Source organism: Polypterus senegalus, chromosome 1 (assembly GCF_016835505.1).
Source record: "Polypterus senegalus isolate Bchr_013 chromosome 1, ASM1683550v1, whole genome shotgun sequence".
NCBI classification, from domain to species: Eukaryota; Metazoa; Chordata; class Cladistia; order Polypteriformes; family Polypteridae; genus Polypterus; species Polypterus senegalus.
In genome coordinates, this window is record NC_053154.1 from 297,733,209 (window position 1) to 297,749,958 (window position 16,750).

The following is a 16,750-nucleotide window of genomic DNA, read 5'->3' on the forward strand; positions in this document are numbered from 1 at the left end:
TTTTGATCTCACACACAAATGTCTTCAGTGTACAGCAAAAAGAAAACAAAACTGGCCTTGTTCCAATACTTTTGGAGCAGACTGTACTTTTGTACATCAATCTTATTAAATGTCATTATATTTTAAAAAGAAAACTCGTATAATTGGATGGAGAGAGAGATGGCAGGATGTAGGATGCTGACACTGAAACAACACAGATAGATAAAATGAAGTCTGGCATTGTTCTTGAGAGAAAAACTATAATGCATGGAAACTGTAACAGTTATTCACTTTGGGGTACAATTATTTGCTTGGCATACGGTTTTATTTAAAGTGACTTACAAAAGAGGTAAACATAATCGAGTGACATTAGGCTAGGGCCTGTTCGTTCAGTAAGTATAGTAGGACAGGTAACAAAAGTCGATTGCTACAAATTAACACTTAAACACAAGACAGTCAAAGCACGGTCTTAAATATACATTGACTACATATAAAAGTATATGCTTGTAAAAGCTAACAGAAATTTGTATGTAATATGACTATTTGTGGAATGATGCGATAAGCTGGTAGACCATTACATTCCCACTGGGATTATAGTATATCAAAATCAAGAATATTAAGTCTTTTGAGGCTGTTTTTTCTCAAAAATCTTGCGAACAATTACATTAATTAGATTGGAAGGAAGGGGTGTTGGAGGCTTGTGTGAAAACCTGTGCATTTATTTGAGCATAGTAAAATATTAATGATCATAAATAAATGAATAAGAATAATTAAGAGAGAAGGAAAGATGAGAGAAAGAGTACAAAAGGCCAAGTAGAAAACAGTAAGAAATGACAACATGCTACGATAACAGGAAGAGTTAAAATTAGTGAAAATGATAAAACAGAAAAAAATAAATGTCAGCAGAGACACGATCAATATAGCCCCTTTCCAGCCAAAATACAAAAACAGTAATTACTGAACAAAAAGTGTGATACTATTGTAAAATGCAAATCATTATTTTAATTCTGGGGTGAAAATGAAACTATGAATATATATTTACATAAGGCAACAGGGTTTATTGATCTCATTCATCTTTAAAAGTATGTGAGTAGCGATCAAACACTTTTTCAGAAACCAAAGTATCTGAAGTAGTAGTCTCATCATCTGAACCCTGGCCCAGTTACTTTCCATGGGCAATTTTCAAATTCTCACTATATCTGCATGGGTTTCCTCCAGGTACTGGCATTCCTGTTTTACTACTAATCCTTCTGAAACAGGCCCAGACATTCTGACCCCTTACTAAAATAGGCAGTATTTTGTACTGTTAGTTCAGTTACAGTCTCTTGTTGTATTGGATAACTGTAGGCAACTCATTTAACCTGTCTGTGCTCAAAGGGTTAAAAAAATGATCTTGTAACTTGTCTCAGTTAGCAAATTAACCAATTATATAATAAATACTGAAAACCATAAAATACACAAACTCAGAAAAAATAGACATTTATGTGAAAATCAAGCTAAACTACAAAACTATTCAGTAATACTACACAGTCCTAAAATTTGGTGCTTAGGGTGCGAGGCCCAAATTGTTGTTATTTGGATTAAGACAAGCAGCATAGAATGTTCATCATAAAGGCATGCAATGGTAAATTTCTTGGTAAGATCTGAGAAGAAACAGATTAAAGAATTATTGTAAGTTAGTATTATTATTGATATATTAATATTTGATTAAAAATTTAATAAGAAAAACGGCTGCATCATTTTCTGAGAGTCATGCTGGGATACAGGAAGGTACAGCATTGAATACTGTAATCTGTTGTAGGTCAAACAAAATTACACAAGACTGATTTAAATCTCTATTGCTTAGGGAAAAAATATACACATTAGAAAAGTATGCTGCTGATCACAAGCTACCATGTAGTAATTTCATCTACTGATCACTGCCCTTTCTAACCATTCCACTCAAAGGGATTTGAGAGCACTCAGGTCATCTGGACGACTGCTCCTTGTAGTGCCGAGATCTCGGCTGAAGTCAAGGGGAGACCAAGCTTTTTCAGCTTGATCCTAGGCTTTGGAATGACACATCAGGTCTTCATCCTCTATCAAGGATTTTAAAAGTTGGCTTAAGACCTACTTGTTTTCTTTTGTCTTTCACTGTGTATGATGGGATTGTGGTGGATGTTATAATTGGTTGTTTTATTAATCTGCTTTTATAAATAAAATAATCTTAAATCTAATCATTATCTGTTTTAAATTAAAGTCATCTGGCTTTAATCACAAATGATGGCAGCCCCTACACATAACAAACATTAACATTACACACACACAATAAATTATATAATATTATAATACACAGGACATTCAAAAAGTTTCCTTACTTTTGTATTTTCTTTGGTTTAAAGGGAAGACTAGTGTAACCTGTATTCATGGGGAGACTCTGTGGTATTGTTCCAACACCTGTATCATCAGTTTTGACAATTCTGTATGACCATTACAGGCGGCGGTGATTCAAAATCCACCCTTTCCTGATTCTAAGGAGAGACTGGTCAAAGAATAATAGAGGTATCACTCACTCACTAAATTAATGGCCATTGGCAGGGCCCATATGAAGTTAAGGAGTGAAAAGGGCTTGATGACTAATTATACATATATACACACACACAGTGGTGTGAAAAACTATTTGCCCCCTTCCTGATTTCTTATTCTTTTGCATGTTTTTCACACAAAATGTTTCTGATCATCAAACACATTTAACCTTTAGTCAAATATAACACAAGTAAACACAAAATGCAGTTTTTAAATGATGGTTTTTATTATTTACGGAGTAAAAAAAATCCAAACCTACATGGCCCTGTGTGAAAAAGTAATTGCCCCCTGAACCTAATAACTGGTTGGGCCACTCTTAGCAGCAATAACTGCAATCAAGCGTTTGCGATAACTTGCAATGAGTCTTTTACAGCGCTCTGGAGGAATTTTGGCCCACTCATCTTTGCAGAATTGTTGTAATTCAGCTTTATTTGAGGGTTTTTTAGCATGAACCGCCTTTTTAAGGTCATGTCATAGTATCTCAATTGGATTCAGGTCAGGACTTTGACTAGGCCTCTCCAAAGTCTTCATTTTGTTTTTCTTCAGCCATTCAGAGGTGGATTTGTTGGTGCGTTTTGTGTCACTGTCCTGTTGCAGCACCCAAGATCACTTCAGCTTGAGTTGACGAACAGATGGCTGGACATTTTCCTTCAGGATTTTTTGGTAGACAGTAGAATTCATGGTTCCATCTATCACAGCAAGCCTTCCAGGTCCTGAAGCAGCAAAACAACCCCAGACCATCACACTACCACCACCATATTTTACTGTTGGTATGATGTTCTTTTCTGAAATGCTGTGTTCCTTTTACGCCAGATGTAACGGGACATTTGCCTTCCAAAAAGTTCAACTTATGTTTCATCAGTCCACAAGGTATTTTCCCAAAAGTCTTGGCAATCATTGAGATGTTTCTTAGCAAAATTGATACGAGCCCTAATGTTCTTTTTGCTTAGTGGTTTGCGTCTTGGAAATCTGCCATGCAGGCCGTTTTTGCCCAGTCTCTTTCTTATGGTGGAGTCGTGAACACTGACCTTAATTGAGGCAAGTGAGGCCTGCAGTTCTTTAGACATTGTCCTGGGGTCTTTTGTGGCCTCTCGGATGAGTTGTCTCTGTGCTCTTGGGGTAATTTTGGTCAGCCGGCCACTCCTGGGAAGGTTCACCACTGTTCCATGTTTTTGCCATTTGTGGATAATGGCTCTCACTGTGGTTTGCTGGAGTCCCAAAGCTTTAGAAATGGCTTTATAACCTTTACCAGACTGATAGATCTCAATTACTTCTGTTCTCATTTGTTCCTGAATTTCTTTGGATCTTGGCATGATGTCTAGCTTTTGAGGTGCTTTTGGTCTACTTCTCTGTGTCAGGCAGCTCCTATTTAAGTGATTTCTTGATTGAAACAGGTGTGGCAGTAATCAGGCCTGGGGTGGCTACGGAAATTGAACTCAGGTGTGATACACCACAGTTAGGTTATTTTTAACAAGGGGGCAATTACTTTTTCACACAGGGCCATGTAGGTTTGGATTTTTTCTCCCTAAATAATAAAAAACATCATTTAAAAATTGCATTTTGCGTTTATTTGTGTTATATTTGACTAATGGTTAAATGTGTTTGATGATCAGAAACATTTTGTATGACAAACATGCAAAAGAATAAGAAATCAGGAAGGGGGCAAATAGTTTTTCACACCACTGTATATGTGTGTGTGTGTGTATATATATATATATGTATATGTATATGTATATATATACACATATATATATATATACATATATATATAAATGTGTGTATAACACATTTGAATAATAAATGATTTTTTAAATGTTTTGCTATAACCCATAAACACTCCAGTAAGGGTTTTCAACAATGTAATGACTGCTTTATCTCATGCTCTTTAAGCAAATTGAAACTTGTAATATAATTGTTGGGGATGCATTTAGTAGCATATGCATACTGCATAAACTATATTTAAATTATTAATGAATTATGTTAAACGTAGCTAACTGAAAAGGGTTCAGAAAATTCCACTCTAGGATTCCTAAGTGTTCATATTCGAATTAGTTATCATTTCTGCTTTGAAGCTAGTGTACCACAAAAGCAAAACAGTTTTAATATCTGAATAATATATAAGAAGGTTTGTTTGACCATTAAGTCATATAATTCCCTACTGTGGCTGTTCATTTGTCTGTCCAGGATTTTAAATCACCTACTACTGAACTGAAATTTGGTATACATATACTACGTGACCGCTACTGTCCGCTTTCGTGGTGATGATTTTTATAACTCTTTTTATTTTATTTTATTGTACAATCAGCTTTCAGGAGCGCGCAGCAGGGTGGCCATGTGGTGCATGTGTATGGGTGCAGTTCTCATCCCTACCACCTTCGCCTTCACTTCTCCTACCTCTTCATATCTTAAATCATTCTTGAGGCAGATTGAAGACTTAAGTGAAAAATTAAAGAAAACGTACTAAGTAATTGCAACACAAACACCGACTTAATCAGTTTTAACGCAAAAAGATGCCGACGAAAGAAGAAAAGAAGGTGGTCGCTAGGGAGGAGAAAAGCAGCAAACGTATCAACCTCTGAGCAAACGAATGCTAAACGTAAAGAGAAAGAGTATAAAAACTATGAATGCTCAAGTCAAGTGTATTCACTGCACATTATTATGCAGTGCACCGTTACTGGTAGTGTATAATACAGATTGCAGATCTTTCAGTTCAAGTTTTTACCTTTATCACAAAACAAACAACTTCAGTGCCGACCTCAAAGGTTTTAACATCATCAATGACAGGAATATCTTCAGGTTTCAGTTCACTGTTAATCTTGCTGCGCAACAAAAATATTTATTGAAAAACAAAAGTTATAGTGTTAAAAATGAATTAAGATTACATATTTTTATATCAGGGTTTCGTGCATATTATATAAATTAAGTATTTCTTAGAATTAATACATTGCTAAAAAAACAAAAAACACAATTCTTACTGCAGAATTTTGTAATTAGAATTCTAGTTTTTTATTTTAACAAACATATACTTTATATGACTAAATTTACAGTATTTAAAACATGTATTGTATATAAATGTTGTCTGACTATAAAAAAACCATTAGATTCTGACAGATATGAATATCACAGAGACTACAAAAAGTTCTAAAAAGTCTTACCTGGGTAGAACAGTCAATTCTGGCATTGTGAAAGTAAAATGCGGGTGTGTGATTGGTAAATGCCTAAATCAGAAAAAAAATAACAATTTCAGATTATCATAATAAACAGATTTATCCAAATAATACTTTCACAGGAAATGCACAGTCAAATAAGCAGTTTTCTTGAAAAAGAGGGTGAAGTGATGCCTTACCTATTAGTTACACAATCTCGTCCCCCAATTACTCGTGCAGTGACTTTCTGCCCTACTTTAAGCAAAGAAGATGGAAAAGAACCAGGAGTTACACTTTCTGATATCTCTGATGCATGTATTCTGCCTGTGATGCCATTTTCTAATGTTACTAAAACAGAAGTAGGTTTGATGGACTTCACTGTGCCAACAACTACATCTCCTAAATTCAAAGAATGTTTGGGACCAGTTGGCAAAACCTCCTTCGTGATGGATGTTTTACGGACTCTTGTAGTGTTCTTGAACTTATCAGGTTCTCTCAAAACTAGTATCAGCCCGCCAGTGGACTTTTTGCTTAATTGCTTCACAGACACATTCAATGTCTGGCCCAAAGTCAAAGACTCAGATTGAAATCTAAAACAGTCATTCAAATGAGCTGTCACTGGCATCGCAGCTAGTTGTCCATTTTCTTCCAAGGAAACAATGGCAAAGTCCTTCTCCACATGCTGCACTGTTGCCAAATGTTTGGAGTTCAACATCAACTATGAACAAAACAAAAATAGTTCCTGTAATTTACAACATGTTTTTAGCTAAATTCAATGCTGCAATAAAAATATATAAAAACATTATTAATTAAAAAAATCTCTCTTTGCAAAACTCAGTTTTGTAATGTTTATTTAATGATCAGTTCAGTCAATAAAGCCCGAGTTAGCACAAATTACTTTCTAACTCATAGGTTTTAAACCCACGTCTCTCTTCATTTAAACACGAGGCAAGTATAAACCCCTGGATGTTTAGTGACATTCAATCAAAAATCATTTGCATTGGTAATTTCCTCCACATGTTTAATTTTTTTGCAGATTTTTAAAACCATGGTATATAAAACGCTAGTAATCCTCTTATAATTTGTACATCTGTCAAACCATTTTATTAAATTTTTGCAATGTCTCATGACATGTAATTAGTTCTAATTGTGTTTACTTTCCTCACACAGCACAACCAGGAAATGCAAATGTAAGACAAAAGAGAAGTAGTGACTGCAATAAGAGATGGTGTGTTCCAGATGAGACAATCAGGAGATTATAAAATGAAGTCAGCTGTGGGCAGAATGATCATTATCAGTAGGAAGACGACAATTCATTTTGCTGCCATTTATTGTATTTGCAAACATTAAAGGGAAATATGTATACTTATAATAAGGGATGCCAGTATCAAAGTACTGAATTAAATCATATTTTGGGCATATCTCGCAGAGAGTAAAATGCAATCTTAATTGTGTTGTGCTATACAGTATATGCTCAATAAATGAAGGTAAACATCATATTATGAACAACTATTTTCCAGTGGATGTATTTGATACTGTTCTAAAACTTCTGAATGATTTCAACAATATTTCATCAAAATTTTTTTTTTTTTTTTACATCCCCCATCTGGAAAATTTTTATTCTTCCTATCACTTCTTACCTCTTTGACAGGACAGTTCAACAACTCATTTCTAAGAGAAACATGAACTTCTGAAGTCAAAAGATCAACATGCAGCACCACAGGTTTAACCTTCTGCCCTGGAACAACATTTACACCTGATGGGAAAAAGTAAAAGGTTTATTTTAAATGGACAACATAAATAAAATACAATCATTTTACACAACAGTTAAAAATAATTAAGCATCGTCCTCAATGTGTGTTAGTATCCAAGTAGTAAAATAAACAAACAAACAAATAAAATACATTAATTTCTCAGAAAAAAGTAATTGCTTTTCACGGCCAGTGACTAACTTACTGTAGTGCAAATGTCATCAAGTGCTGGGGGACCTTGAAAAGTGCTGCTTATTAGTTACAATAAGTAACATTAAGTGCAAGGTGTTTAAAATTTGTGTGTCATATCAGCAGACCATAGGTGTCATGTAATAAGCTTGTATAGATATAAATTGGATGACACTACTCATTGTCAACAGCATGCTAATTTACATTGGTCCACCAAGACTAAGCACATGGGGTAGTGAGAAAGGACTGTAAGAGAATGACATTTCTGTTGGTTTTCTTTTAGTATTGGCGTCATTGACCCAGAAGGGGTTTCCGGAGATCCAGTTGTTGCTGCCTAACTCCAAACTGGCAATGCAAAAAAACAAAAAAAAACCACACAGGTGCCACGTAACACTAATATCAAGTCCATAACGACACTTAGTTATGAAAACTTAAACAGAAGTGCTTTCTCCTCTGCCAACCATCAATAAATGTGGCTTACCCCAATCCTATTTCTCAACTCCTCTGACATGATCTTACTGCAGTTCCACTTGATTGTGATCCAGAGTACATCTACAAGGTCTGTAGCGTCTGGAGCATTAGAATAATTTCAAGCAACAGCAATTAAGAATAGGGTTGCAAAAAGTATCAAAAATATTGATTGTAACATTTTTTTTTAAATTGTTCCAATATTAATTTTTCATGGTATTGATTCTTCAGCCTACATTATGAATGCACTTCCAATTTGATTTGCGAATTGAGCCTCATAGGCTACCAATGGGCTTGGCTTGAGTTACAACCCTATTTCTTTTAGTATCTTATTTTTCAATTGCAAAAAAATTAATCAGTATAAGTCTGTAAACTGTTGTGTATGAAGCAGGAATATAATATTTGTTGTAGTTAGTTAAACGTTTAGCACATTAAGACAGGGTTCTGTAGTTATTTTTATATGCAGGCCAGTTTTATTCTGCATTTAGGGGCAACACTCTTTAGCATAAGGGTCTGTCATTCCTTGCATTTTTAAACCCTTGCTACAAACTGTGCTATCATAGTGTTACTTTCTTTTACTTTATTACTTGCGATTTTAAAATTACATTATAAAGTAATTGAGATGAAATGTAAGGCGCTATAAATTTTATGGCACAACTGCATACAACTCAATGTGCCTAACTACATACTCCCAATGTGCTTATATAGAAGCCTAATTGTGGGATGATGGCTAAAGTAAAGATTGACTGGATGTGACATTGCTTTGACTGCAGCTTTACAGATGGGGTCAGTGTGAATAAAGGGGAGTGGTGCATTTTTCTTTTGAGCTGCATCATGAAAAGCGCTGCTAACTTTGAAGACAGACCTATTTTGTTGTAGTTTCCTCATACAATTGGAGAAACCAAATGAAAATTCAAATCTTCCAATATAAGATTATGACTGCGGGTGAATGAGAACTGTAATTTTTGGGATGTTCGGTAATGTGTATTACAATTAATGCCAAGGTTATTGACAACTAATGTAGTTAATTATTCCTATGCTTTAAAATTTCTATTTGTTTTCATTAACAAAGATTTTGATGCACACAGAAATTTTATTTATTATTGTAACTCAGTAAAAATGTATTGGATATTGAACTTCAATACTTTTCTTAATATTGCATCAAAGTTTTAGCATTATGATGACCCTAATCAGGAACAATCATGTTGATGCATTCTGCCTCCTCATGAGGTGCTGTGGTCACTTAAAGCTCAGCCTAGATCTTTTTATCAGATTTATCAATTACTGCTATCTATTATTGCTCTAGTTGACCATACCTTTTTTCTATGGAAGAATTCAAATCATTTGTAATTCAGGCAAACATGAAAACTAAGGCCTTGAAATCAACAAAGGGATTCCCAAACTGGTTGTTTTATAATAAAAAAAAGTAAACAGCTAAAAACTTGTAATGTGTGTATCTACAGTATATAAGATGCAGCTTGCAAAAAGCAAATAGTGCAGTGTCAATACAAAACATACGTAGTGGAAAAAAACTTGGATTTGAATATTTTAATGCACAACATACAATAAAGACAATACATTAAGAATCAGAATCTGGTTTTTATAATGAAGCTTGACACTATACCAGGTACTAATATCCGTAGGATGAAAAGAAGATTCAAGTAATTATCTCTTGTGGAACATGACCCGGACACAGACAGGCTGACACATTTAAATCACCCCACATACATTATACATACTATTTACAAGTTAAGTGCTCACAGTCCCCAAGTCCTGGCCACAAAACAACAATGCCTTCTCTCTTTAGGCCGTCTTCTGATCTCCTCCCAGACCTCGTCCGTCTTCCACCCGACTCAAGTCCTGAATGAAGGGAGGCGGCCCCTTTTATAATCACCCGGATGTGCTCCAGGTGTGTCCCGGCAAACTTCCACCAACACGCCCCCAGTGTGGTGGAAGTGCCGGCTGCATCCCCGGAAGCACTCCGGGTGTCCCTGCTCCTCTTCCCCCCAGTACTTCCGCCACATGTCCAGGTCTCCAAAGGCATTGGGGCACCCCCTGGTGGAGACCATGGGCCCCTACAGGGTTGAGCTTCAAAGCTCTGTACCTGTGGTCCCCATAGGTACCAGGGCAGTCGCCCTGACCTGGTCTGAGGAAGGCGTAAGCCCTCTTCCGGTCCTCCTTGGCATCCCGGCCGGGTCATATCCCCCCCCCCCCAAACCCCACAGCCATCTCCGAATATTAAATATAAATAAATCCTGGAAAGGAAAAGCTGGGCAACGAGACATGATCTTCTTGGAAGTTCTCGAAAGACGCTTAGAAGACCCGCGAGAAGCAAACAATATCAAATAAGAGCACGGCCAGCAAAACACTAAGTCGTGTAAAGACACGTAGCACACACAGATCCTGTGCTCTCAGCACATATAAAGCGTATAATGACAATACGTTCCAGATGAAACGTCAACGACTAAGCAAAGAAGAAAGAGCAGCGCGGAGAAGAGAGACCCAAAAGCGCTGGAGAGGAAAAAAAGGCAGATAAGAGATTATGAAAGCAGTGGAATTCGAAAGGCTCAAACAAACAATGGCCCGATACACATGCAGAGAAAGGTAAAGAATATGAAAGCAGTAAAATTCGAAAGTATTGTAGCATCCCAGCCAGGTTGAAGCCTTTTTTATTTTAAGTGACTGTTAGGTCCGTTTGAGTGAGGGCAGAGTACAGCACGGAAGACTGATAGTGGGGTATTGATTGATGTGGTAAGGGGGGGTCGAAACCCGGGGAATGAGGGGTTGGAGAGGGTGCTAGAATGTTGAGTTTGGGGTTACGAAGTTAGCGATTGTTCAAGTAAAACTTTTGTGACACTATATTACATCAGTCGGTACAGTATCAATAAAAAGATAGTAAAGATTGCATTAGCGCAAACAAAAGGAAATTAATCATCAGGACCAGGTGTAACTGAAAAAATAGCAGGACAAAGTGAGGTCAGAAATAAAAGCCAAAGAGCAAAGAGTCTTTTCGCCTTTGCATCATTCAATGCACAAAACGTAGATTTACACAATAATGGACCATACACTATGAGAATCTGTGGTCATGCAACAGTTAAAGTAATGACAAGTTTAATTTCAAAGAAAACACGATTCAGTCAGGTGTACATTTATGATCAAGGAGAAGCGATCACAACGTGAGCAGCAGAGACACAAAGTGGCAAAAAGGACAGGGGCTGTAAAGGCTTTAAAATGATTGACAGGCAGTGTGACAGCAGCTGCCCCCCCTTCACAATGCGAGCAGCGTTATACAGTATGTCCTGCGAGAAAGAGATTTAACCATGCCCAGGGCCAGAAATAAAGGACAAGTATTTTTTTTACAACGTTATGCGAGACAAGGCACTGAGCCATTTATTATACATTTAAAACAAGTCCACAGACATCTAACCTAGCATGAGGCGGAGCCCCCTAGTCTTCTAAATAAAACTTTGTACATATAAACACTGTTCTGCATTTATCATCTAAATTTGATATAATTCAGAGGTATATAAATAGCAATTTTACATAATTTAACACATAAAACTTGTTTCTGAGTATAAAAGTATAATTAAAACATGAAAACCATCAGTGTATGCTATAGCTTTTTCATTACTGTTTTCAAACAAAGCAGACATAGATTTCTTTAAAGTACCTTGCATGTGATACTTCACGGCTTTGACTGTTGCCCCAGGAACTTTGCTACATTTAAAGTATGCTGTGCCATCACTGCTCTCTTCTTCAAAAACCATTTCTATTTTTTTGCCCACAGAAAGTAGGAGAACACTGTCTAATGTTGGATCACCTGGAAGAGAAATGCATAATAGAAAATGTAATAAATTGCCTGGACATCTGCAAATATTTCAAGGCTTTTAAGGCTTTTCTGTGATGTACATTTCTGACAGAAAATGTCAGATATTATGGGGAAAAAACATCAAGTTTATTTTGATTTTCTGCATTAGTGCTTGGACTCTGACTGATTAGATAGATTTATTGTGGAGAGAGAGAGATCAAGTCTTAGAAAATAAAATTTGAAGTTGCAGCACTGGGCGCAGCTAATCATTTTTTATTTCTAAACTCTGTGCAGATGTTTTCGCTTTTTTCTTCCATGAAGAAGATAGGAACACCTTGTAAACAGTAATACATCATTAGCTATTATGATTAGTTCAAAGGGTGGCATAAGTTTTCTTTCTTGGAGAATGGGTGTGTGAAGGACAGTCTCCAATGGTGGCAGTACTCATAATATTCTTATTATGGTCAGCTAATATATACCTCCAATGAGAAACCTGCAAGGTTTTTGGTTTTATTTTTCTCCAAAAAACACATGTAAGATGAAAGGCTAGAGTATTGTTCAGATCATGACAACATGAATGCCTGAAGCAGCTCAGCAATGATCGTAATATACACGCATGGATGGATGTTCTTTGCATTGCTCCCATACCGGTCTCACAAAGCATCACTGGGTGTTGTGAAAAATTAAAGTATTCGTCTAAGCCAGCCACAAAGCGAATTTACAGAAAGATATTCAACAAACAAGGTCACTGGCAAATACAGCATATTCGCCAAGAAAAACACTTTGTCAAATTTTGACAAGCACCACTATATGACACAAATGATTTATTTGTGTAGGTAACCAGTCAAGCTGATTGGGTTAGGTGCAATATTTGACACTTAATAAAAAGGAGGCCAGAATATGTGGGATGGCACATTAGATAATGCTTTCTTAATGGTTTGCCTTTCTGTGACTCCATCTGCTCCTTTAATTTAAAAATTAGCATTTCCATTTGCTTGGAAAATCCTACAACTATGTTCCTATAAAGGGATTCCCTATGTCCCTCTTTTTATGTATTTCTTTTAAGAAAGCACAGTACTTTACCAATAGTCTGTTAAGTACTGGCTGATGCACATTTTTTTCCTGACTAACCTGTGTTTCCTGAAAAGCTTCCTGACTATCTGTAAGTTTCTATTAACCCATGACATTTATTACTATGATCTTCCTGAGCCTAACATCTATCTCTTAAGACTTATTCCAAATTCTGAGAGCCTGCTTTTATCCATAAGTGATGTGTTTCCTTTGCTTCTAATGTGTGAGCCTATCTCTGTATGCATATTCATTTTTACTTACGGTCATTTTGACTAAACAATATCCTGGTTAGAAACATTCTAGAACTGGGCACATTCATTAACAGTAGAGTTTTGTCCATTACTTTAGGTTAGGAACAAGTTCCCACTATTGTATCTTTTTTGCCAATTCACCAAATTGTGACACCACAGTTTCCAGTTACTCTCACACTCAGCTGTTGACACTCAAAAATGTATATCACAGACTTCAACCTGACAGAATAACACTTTAAAACTGTAAAGTGAACTTCATTTTGAAAAATTGTAAACAGCTTATGGTAACTCCAAATAATTACCACCAAAAACAGAGAGACACTTTTGTCAAGTTATGTTTCAAAGCTGCAACATGCAGTTGTTCAGAGTAGATTCGGTTTGAATGAGAAAAATAATAATTTCCCAGTATTACTAAGAAAACATGTAATGTTTTTAAAAATGAGGTGCAGATTTATTTAGTAAATAAATCTATGTAAGCTGGACATTGCTGCGCAAATAACAGTAAAAATCTAAAAATATAAGCCAAAACTGAAGAATACAAAAAGTTGACAATGATAAAGAATAAAAGGGAAAATATAAAACATAAATAAAATGGAAAGCCATGATGGCTGGTAATTATTCTTTAATGCAATTACTGTAGTAAACTGTATAATGAAACTGGTTATCGTGCAGAAGGTCAAAGAGATGGTAATACTGTACCTCTTTTGTTCAGAATATCTACCACACTACTTCTCTCTTTTAAGCACTGAAAAAGCAACTTCAAACTCTCATTCTGGTCGTCCTCTCCAGTACACTGTGATATCTGTAGGTTTACTAAGAAACGCCTTTTTTCTACATCTATTTCGGTAACTTTTGCCACAACTGTTTGGCCTGTTTGAAAGAAATCACTGGTGTCCGTTACGAATTTGTCTGACAAAGCCTGTAAAAGAAGAAAGGTAGAAAAATTCTGTAAAGAAACTTGTGAACTAAAAAATTTTGGCCCTCAAAATAGCTCAGCACAGAAGTTAATCTAGAGCGTTGGTGCATGGATTGAGAAGTATAGTTTTATACATACACACACACACACACATACATACATACATAGAGAACCCTCCATAACAAACATTATATCATTTAATTATGTATGCAGAAAACACATATGTAACCTATCCTGTAACATGCATACCCAAACAGTCCTCAAGAAAGATGTTTTCTCAAATATGTTGACCACTTTTGTAAAAATTGTTTTGTTTGGTATTTTGTATACGGTGTTAATCCCGAAGGGGGATATTGTCTTTTTGCATGACCTTTTGGTGCTCAGAAAGCTGGGACAGCCATTATTCAGCACCCTGGCACAATTTTCAGGTTAAGGGCCCTGCTGAAGGGCCTAAAGGAGTAGGATTTTTTCCGGCAGTAATGGGATTTGAACCAGCATCCTTCCAGATACCAGTACAGTTCATTCAAGTAGTATTCGGACTCATTCAATTTTTTACATTTTGTTATGTTGCAGTCTTATGTTAGTATCATTTGAAGTGTTTTTTCTCCTCATCAAGCAAAAACAGAGGTTTTAGAATTTCTTGCATGATTTATTAAAAACAAAAAAACTGAAATTTCACATTGACAGCAAGTATTCGCACCATAAGCTATGATATTTGAGATCTGGCTCAAGTGCTTCCATTCTATCTGTCATCTTTGAGATGTTTCTACCCTTGTCTGGAGCCCACCTGTGATCAATTCAATTGACTGGACAGAATTAGCACAGGGACACACCTGTCTATATAAACATACTACTGGTGACAATGTGCATCAAAGCAATAAACAAGCCATGAGGTCAAAGGAACTGCCTGAAGAGCTTAGGGACAGGATTGTGTTGAGGCTCAGATAAGGGGAAGACTACAAAATTTCTTCAGCACTGAAGGTTCCTAGAGCACAGTAGCTTCCATAATTCTTAAATGGAATATGTTTGGAACGACCATGCAAGAGTCTCTCTCTCCGGTATCCCAAACCAGTTCTCTCTTCTCTCTTCTTTCAGGCAAACTTCTAGAAGGATAACTATCACTGCAACACTCCACCAATCTGGGGTTTATGATAGAGCTGCCAGAGGAAAGCCTCCTCTCTGTAAAAGATACATGAAAGCTGGCTTGGAGTTTGGAAACAATGCACTTAAAGGGTTAGAATTAAGATTCTCTGGTGTGAGGAAAGCAAGATTCCCTGCACAATACCATTCCAAATGGTAAAGCATGGTGGTGGTAGCATCATACTGTGGAGTTATATTTCAGCAGCAGGGACTAGGAGACTGGACAGGGTGGAGGGAAAGCCGAACATGGCAAAGTACAGAAATATCTTTAAGGAAAATCCATTCCAGAGTGCTCTTGACCTCAGATTATGTCAAAAATTCAGCTTCCGATAGTACATTGACCCTAGCCACAAAACAAAGACTACACAAGAGTAACTTGGGGACAACTCTGTGAAAGACTTAGAGTAAAGCACAGCCAGAGCTCGAACTTGAACGCATTCAAACATCTCTGATGAGACCTGAAAACAGCTCCCAACTGACAGTCTCCATCCAACATGAAAGAGTTTAAGATGCTCTGCAGAGAAGAAAGTCTAAAAATCCCCAAATCCACCTTGTGTGGTCATACCGAAGAAGGCTCCAAGCTGTGATCGCTGCTATAGGGGCTTCAACAAGTACTGAATACTTGTGTCAATGTGATATTTCATATACAGTGGAACCTCGGGTCACGACCGTAATTCGTTCCAAAACTCTGGTCGTAACCCGATGTAATTTCCCCCATAGGATTGAAAGTAAATACAATTAATCCGTTCCAGACCATTTTTTGGAATTTCATGACCTCATCACCATATAAACTTGGCCATGTTCCTGTATGAAGTCTTTACTTACAGACTGTTGGAGAGCACAGAAGACTCAACGATTGTGAGCCCAAAGACTAAGTGACATTTGAATCTAAGAAGTGGCCAAAGAGGTCTGCCTACAATAATGGATGCATTGGTATTAAGATAACACTCAAATAAAGGGTGTTTTTTTCCACAATTTTTATTAAGGTCGCATTTAAAGTAAATAGCCTAATCAATAATTTAGAAGCATGGTGACGCAGCAGAAGCACTGCTGTCGCATAGTAAAGAGTCTGGGGGTTATATCCTGGGTGCATGAGTGGAGTTTCCACGTGGGTTTGCTCCAAATTCCTTCCAAAGACAGGCGATGTGAACTGGCGATGCTGAATCATCCCCCGATGTACGTGCAGTATATGTATTTGTGCATTTTAAATAATCTCGCTCCATCTTATATATCGGAATGTCTGACACCCTATATTCCAAATCGTAACCTTAGATCCTCAAATGAGTGTCTCCTTAGAATTCCAAAAGCTAAAACTTAAAAGAAGTGGTGAGGCGGCCTTCTGCTGTTATGCACCTAAAATCTGGAATAGCCTGCCAATAGGAATTCGCCAGGCTAATACAGTAGAGCACTTTAAAAAACTGCTGAAAACACATTACTTTAACATGGCTTTCTCCTAACTTCACTTT

General features: G+C 36.7%; 1 protein-coding gene across 2 annotated transcripts in view; it reads right to left on the bottom strand.

The window, feature by feature from the left end:
* The window catches only part of pdcd11 (programmed cell death 11), a 78,760-nt gene that overhangs the window by 33,718 nt on the left and 28,292 nt on the right, over positions 1-16,750 (bottom strand). For both annotated transcript variants that reach the window (XM_039734665.1, XM_039734660.1), the window contains exons 17-22: positions 13,928-14,147; positions 11,769-11,918; positions 7,331-7,446; positions 5,891-6,408; positions 5,700-5,762; positions 5,267-5,363 (exon numbers count right to left, since the gene is read on the bottom strand). In XM_039734665.1, coding sequence (XP_039590599.1) covers positions 5,267-5,363; positions 5,700-5,762; positions 5,891-6,408; positions 7,331-7,446; positions 11,769-11,918; positions 13,928-14,147 — 1,164 coding nt within the window. The remainder of the gene's footprint in view (positions 1-5,266; positions 5,364-5,699; positions 5,763-5,890; positions 6,409-7,330; positions 7,447-11,768; positions 11,919-13,927; positions 14,148-16,750) is intronic.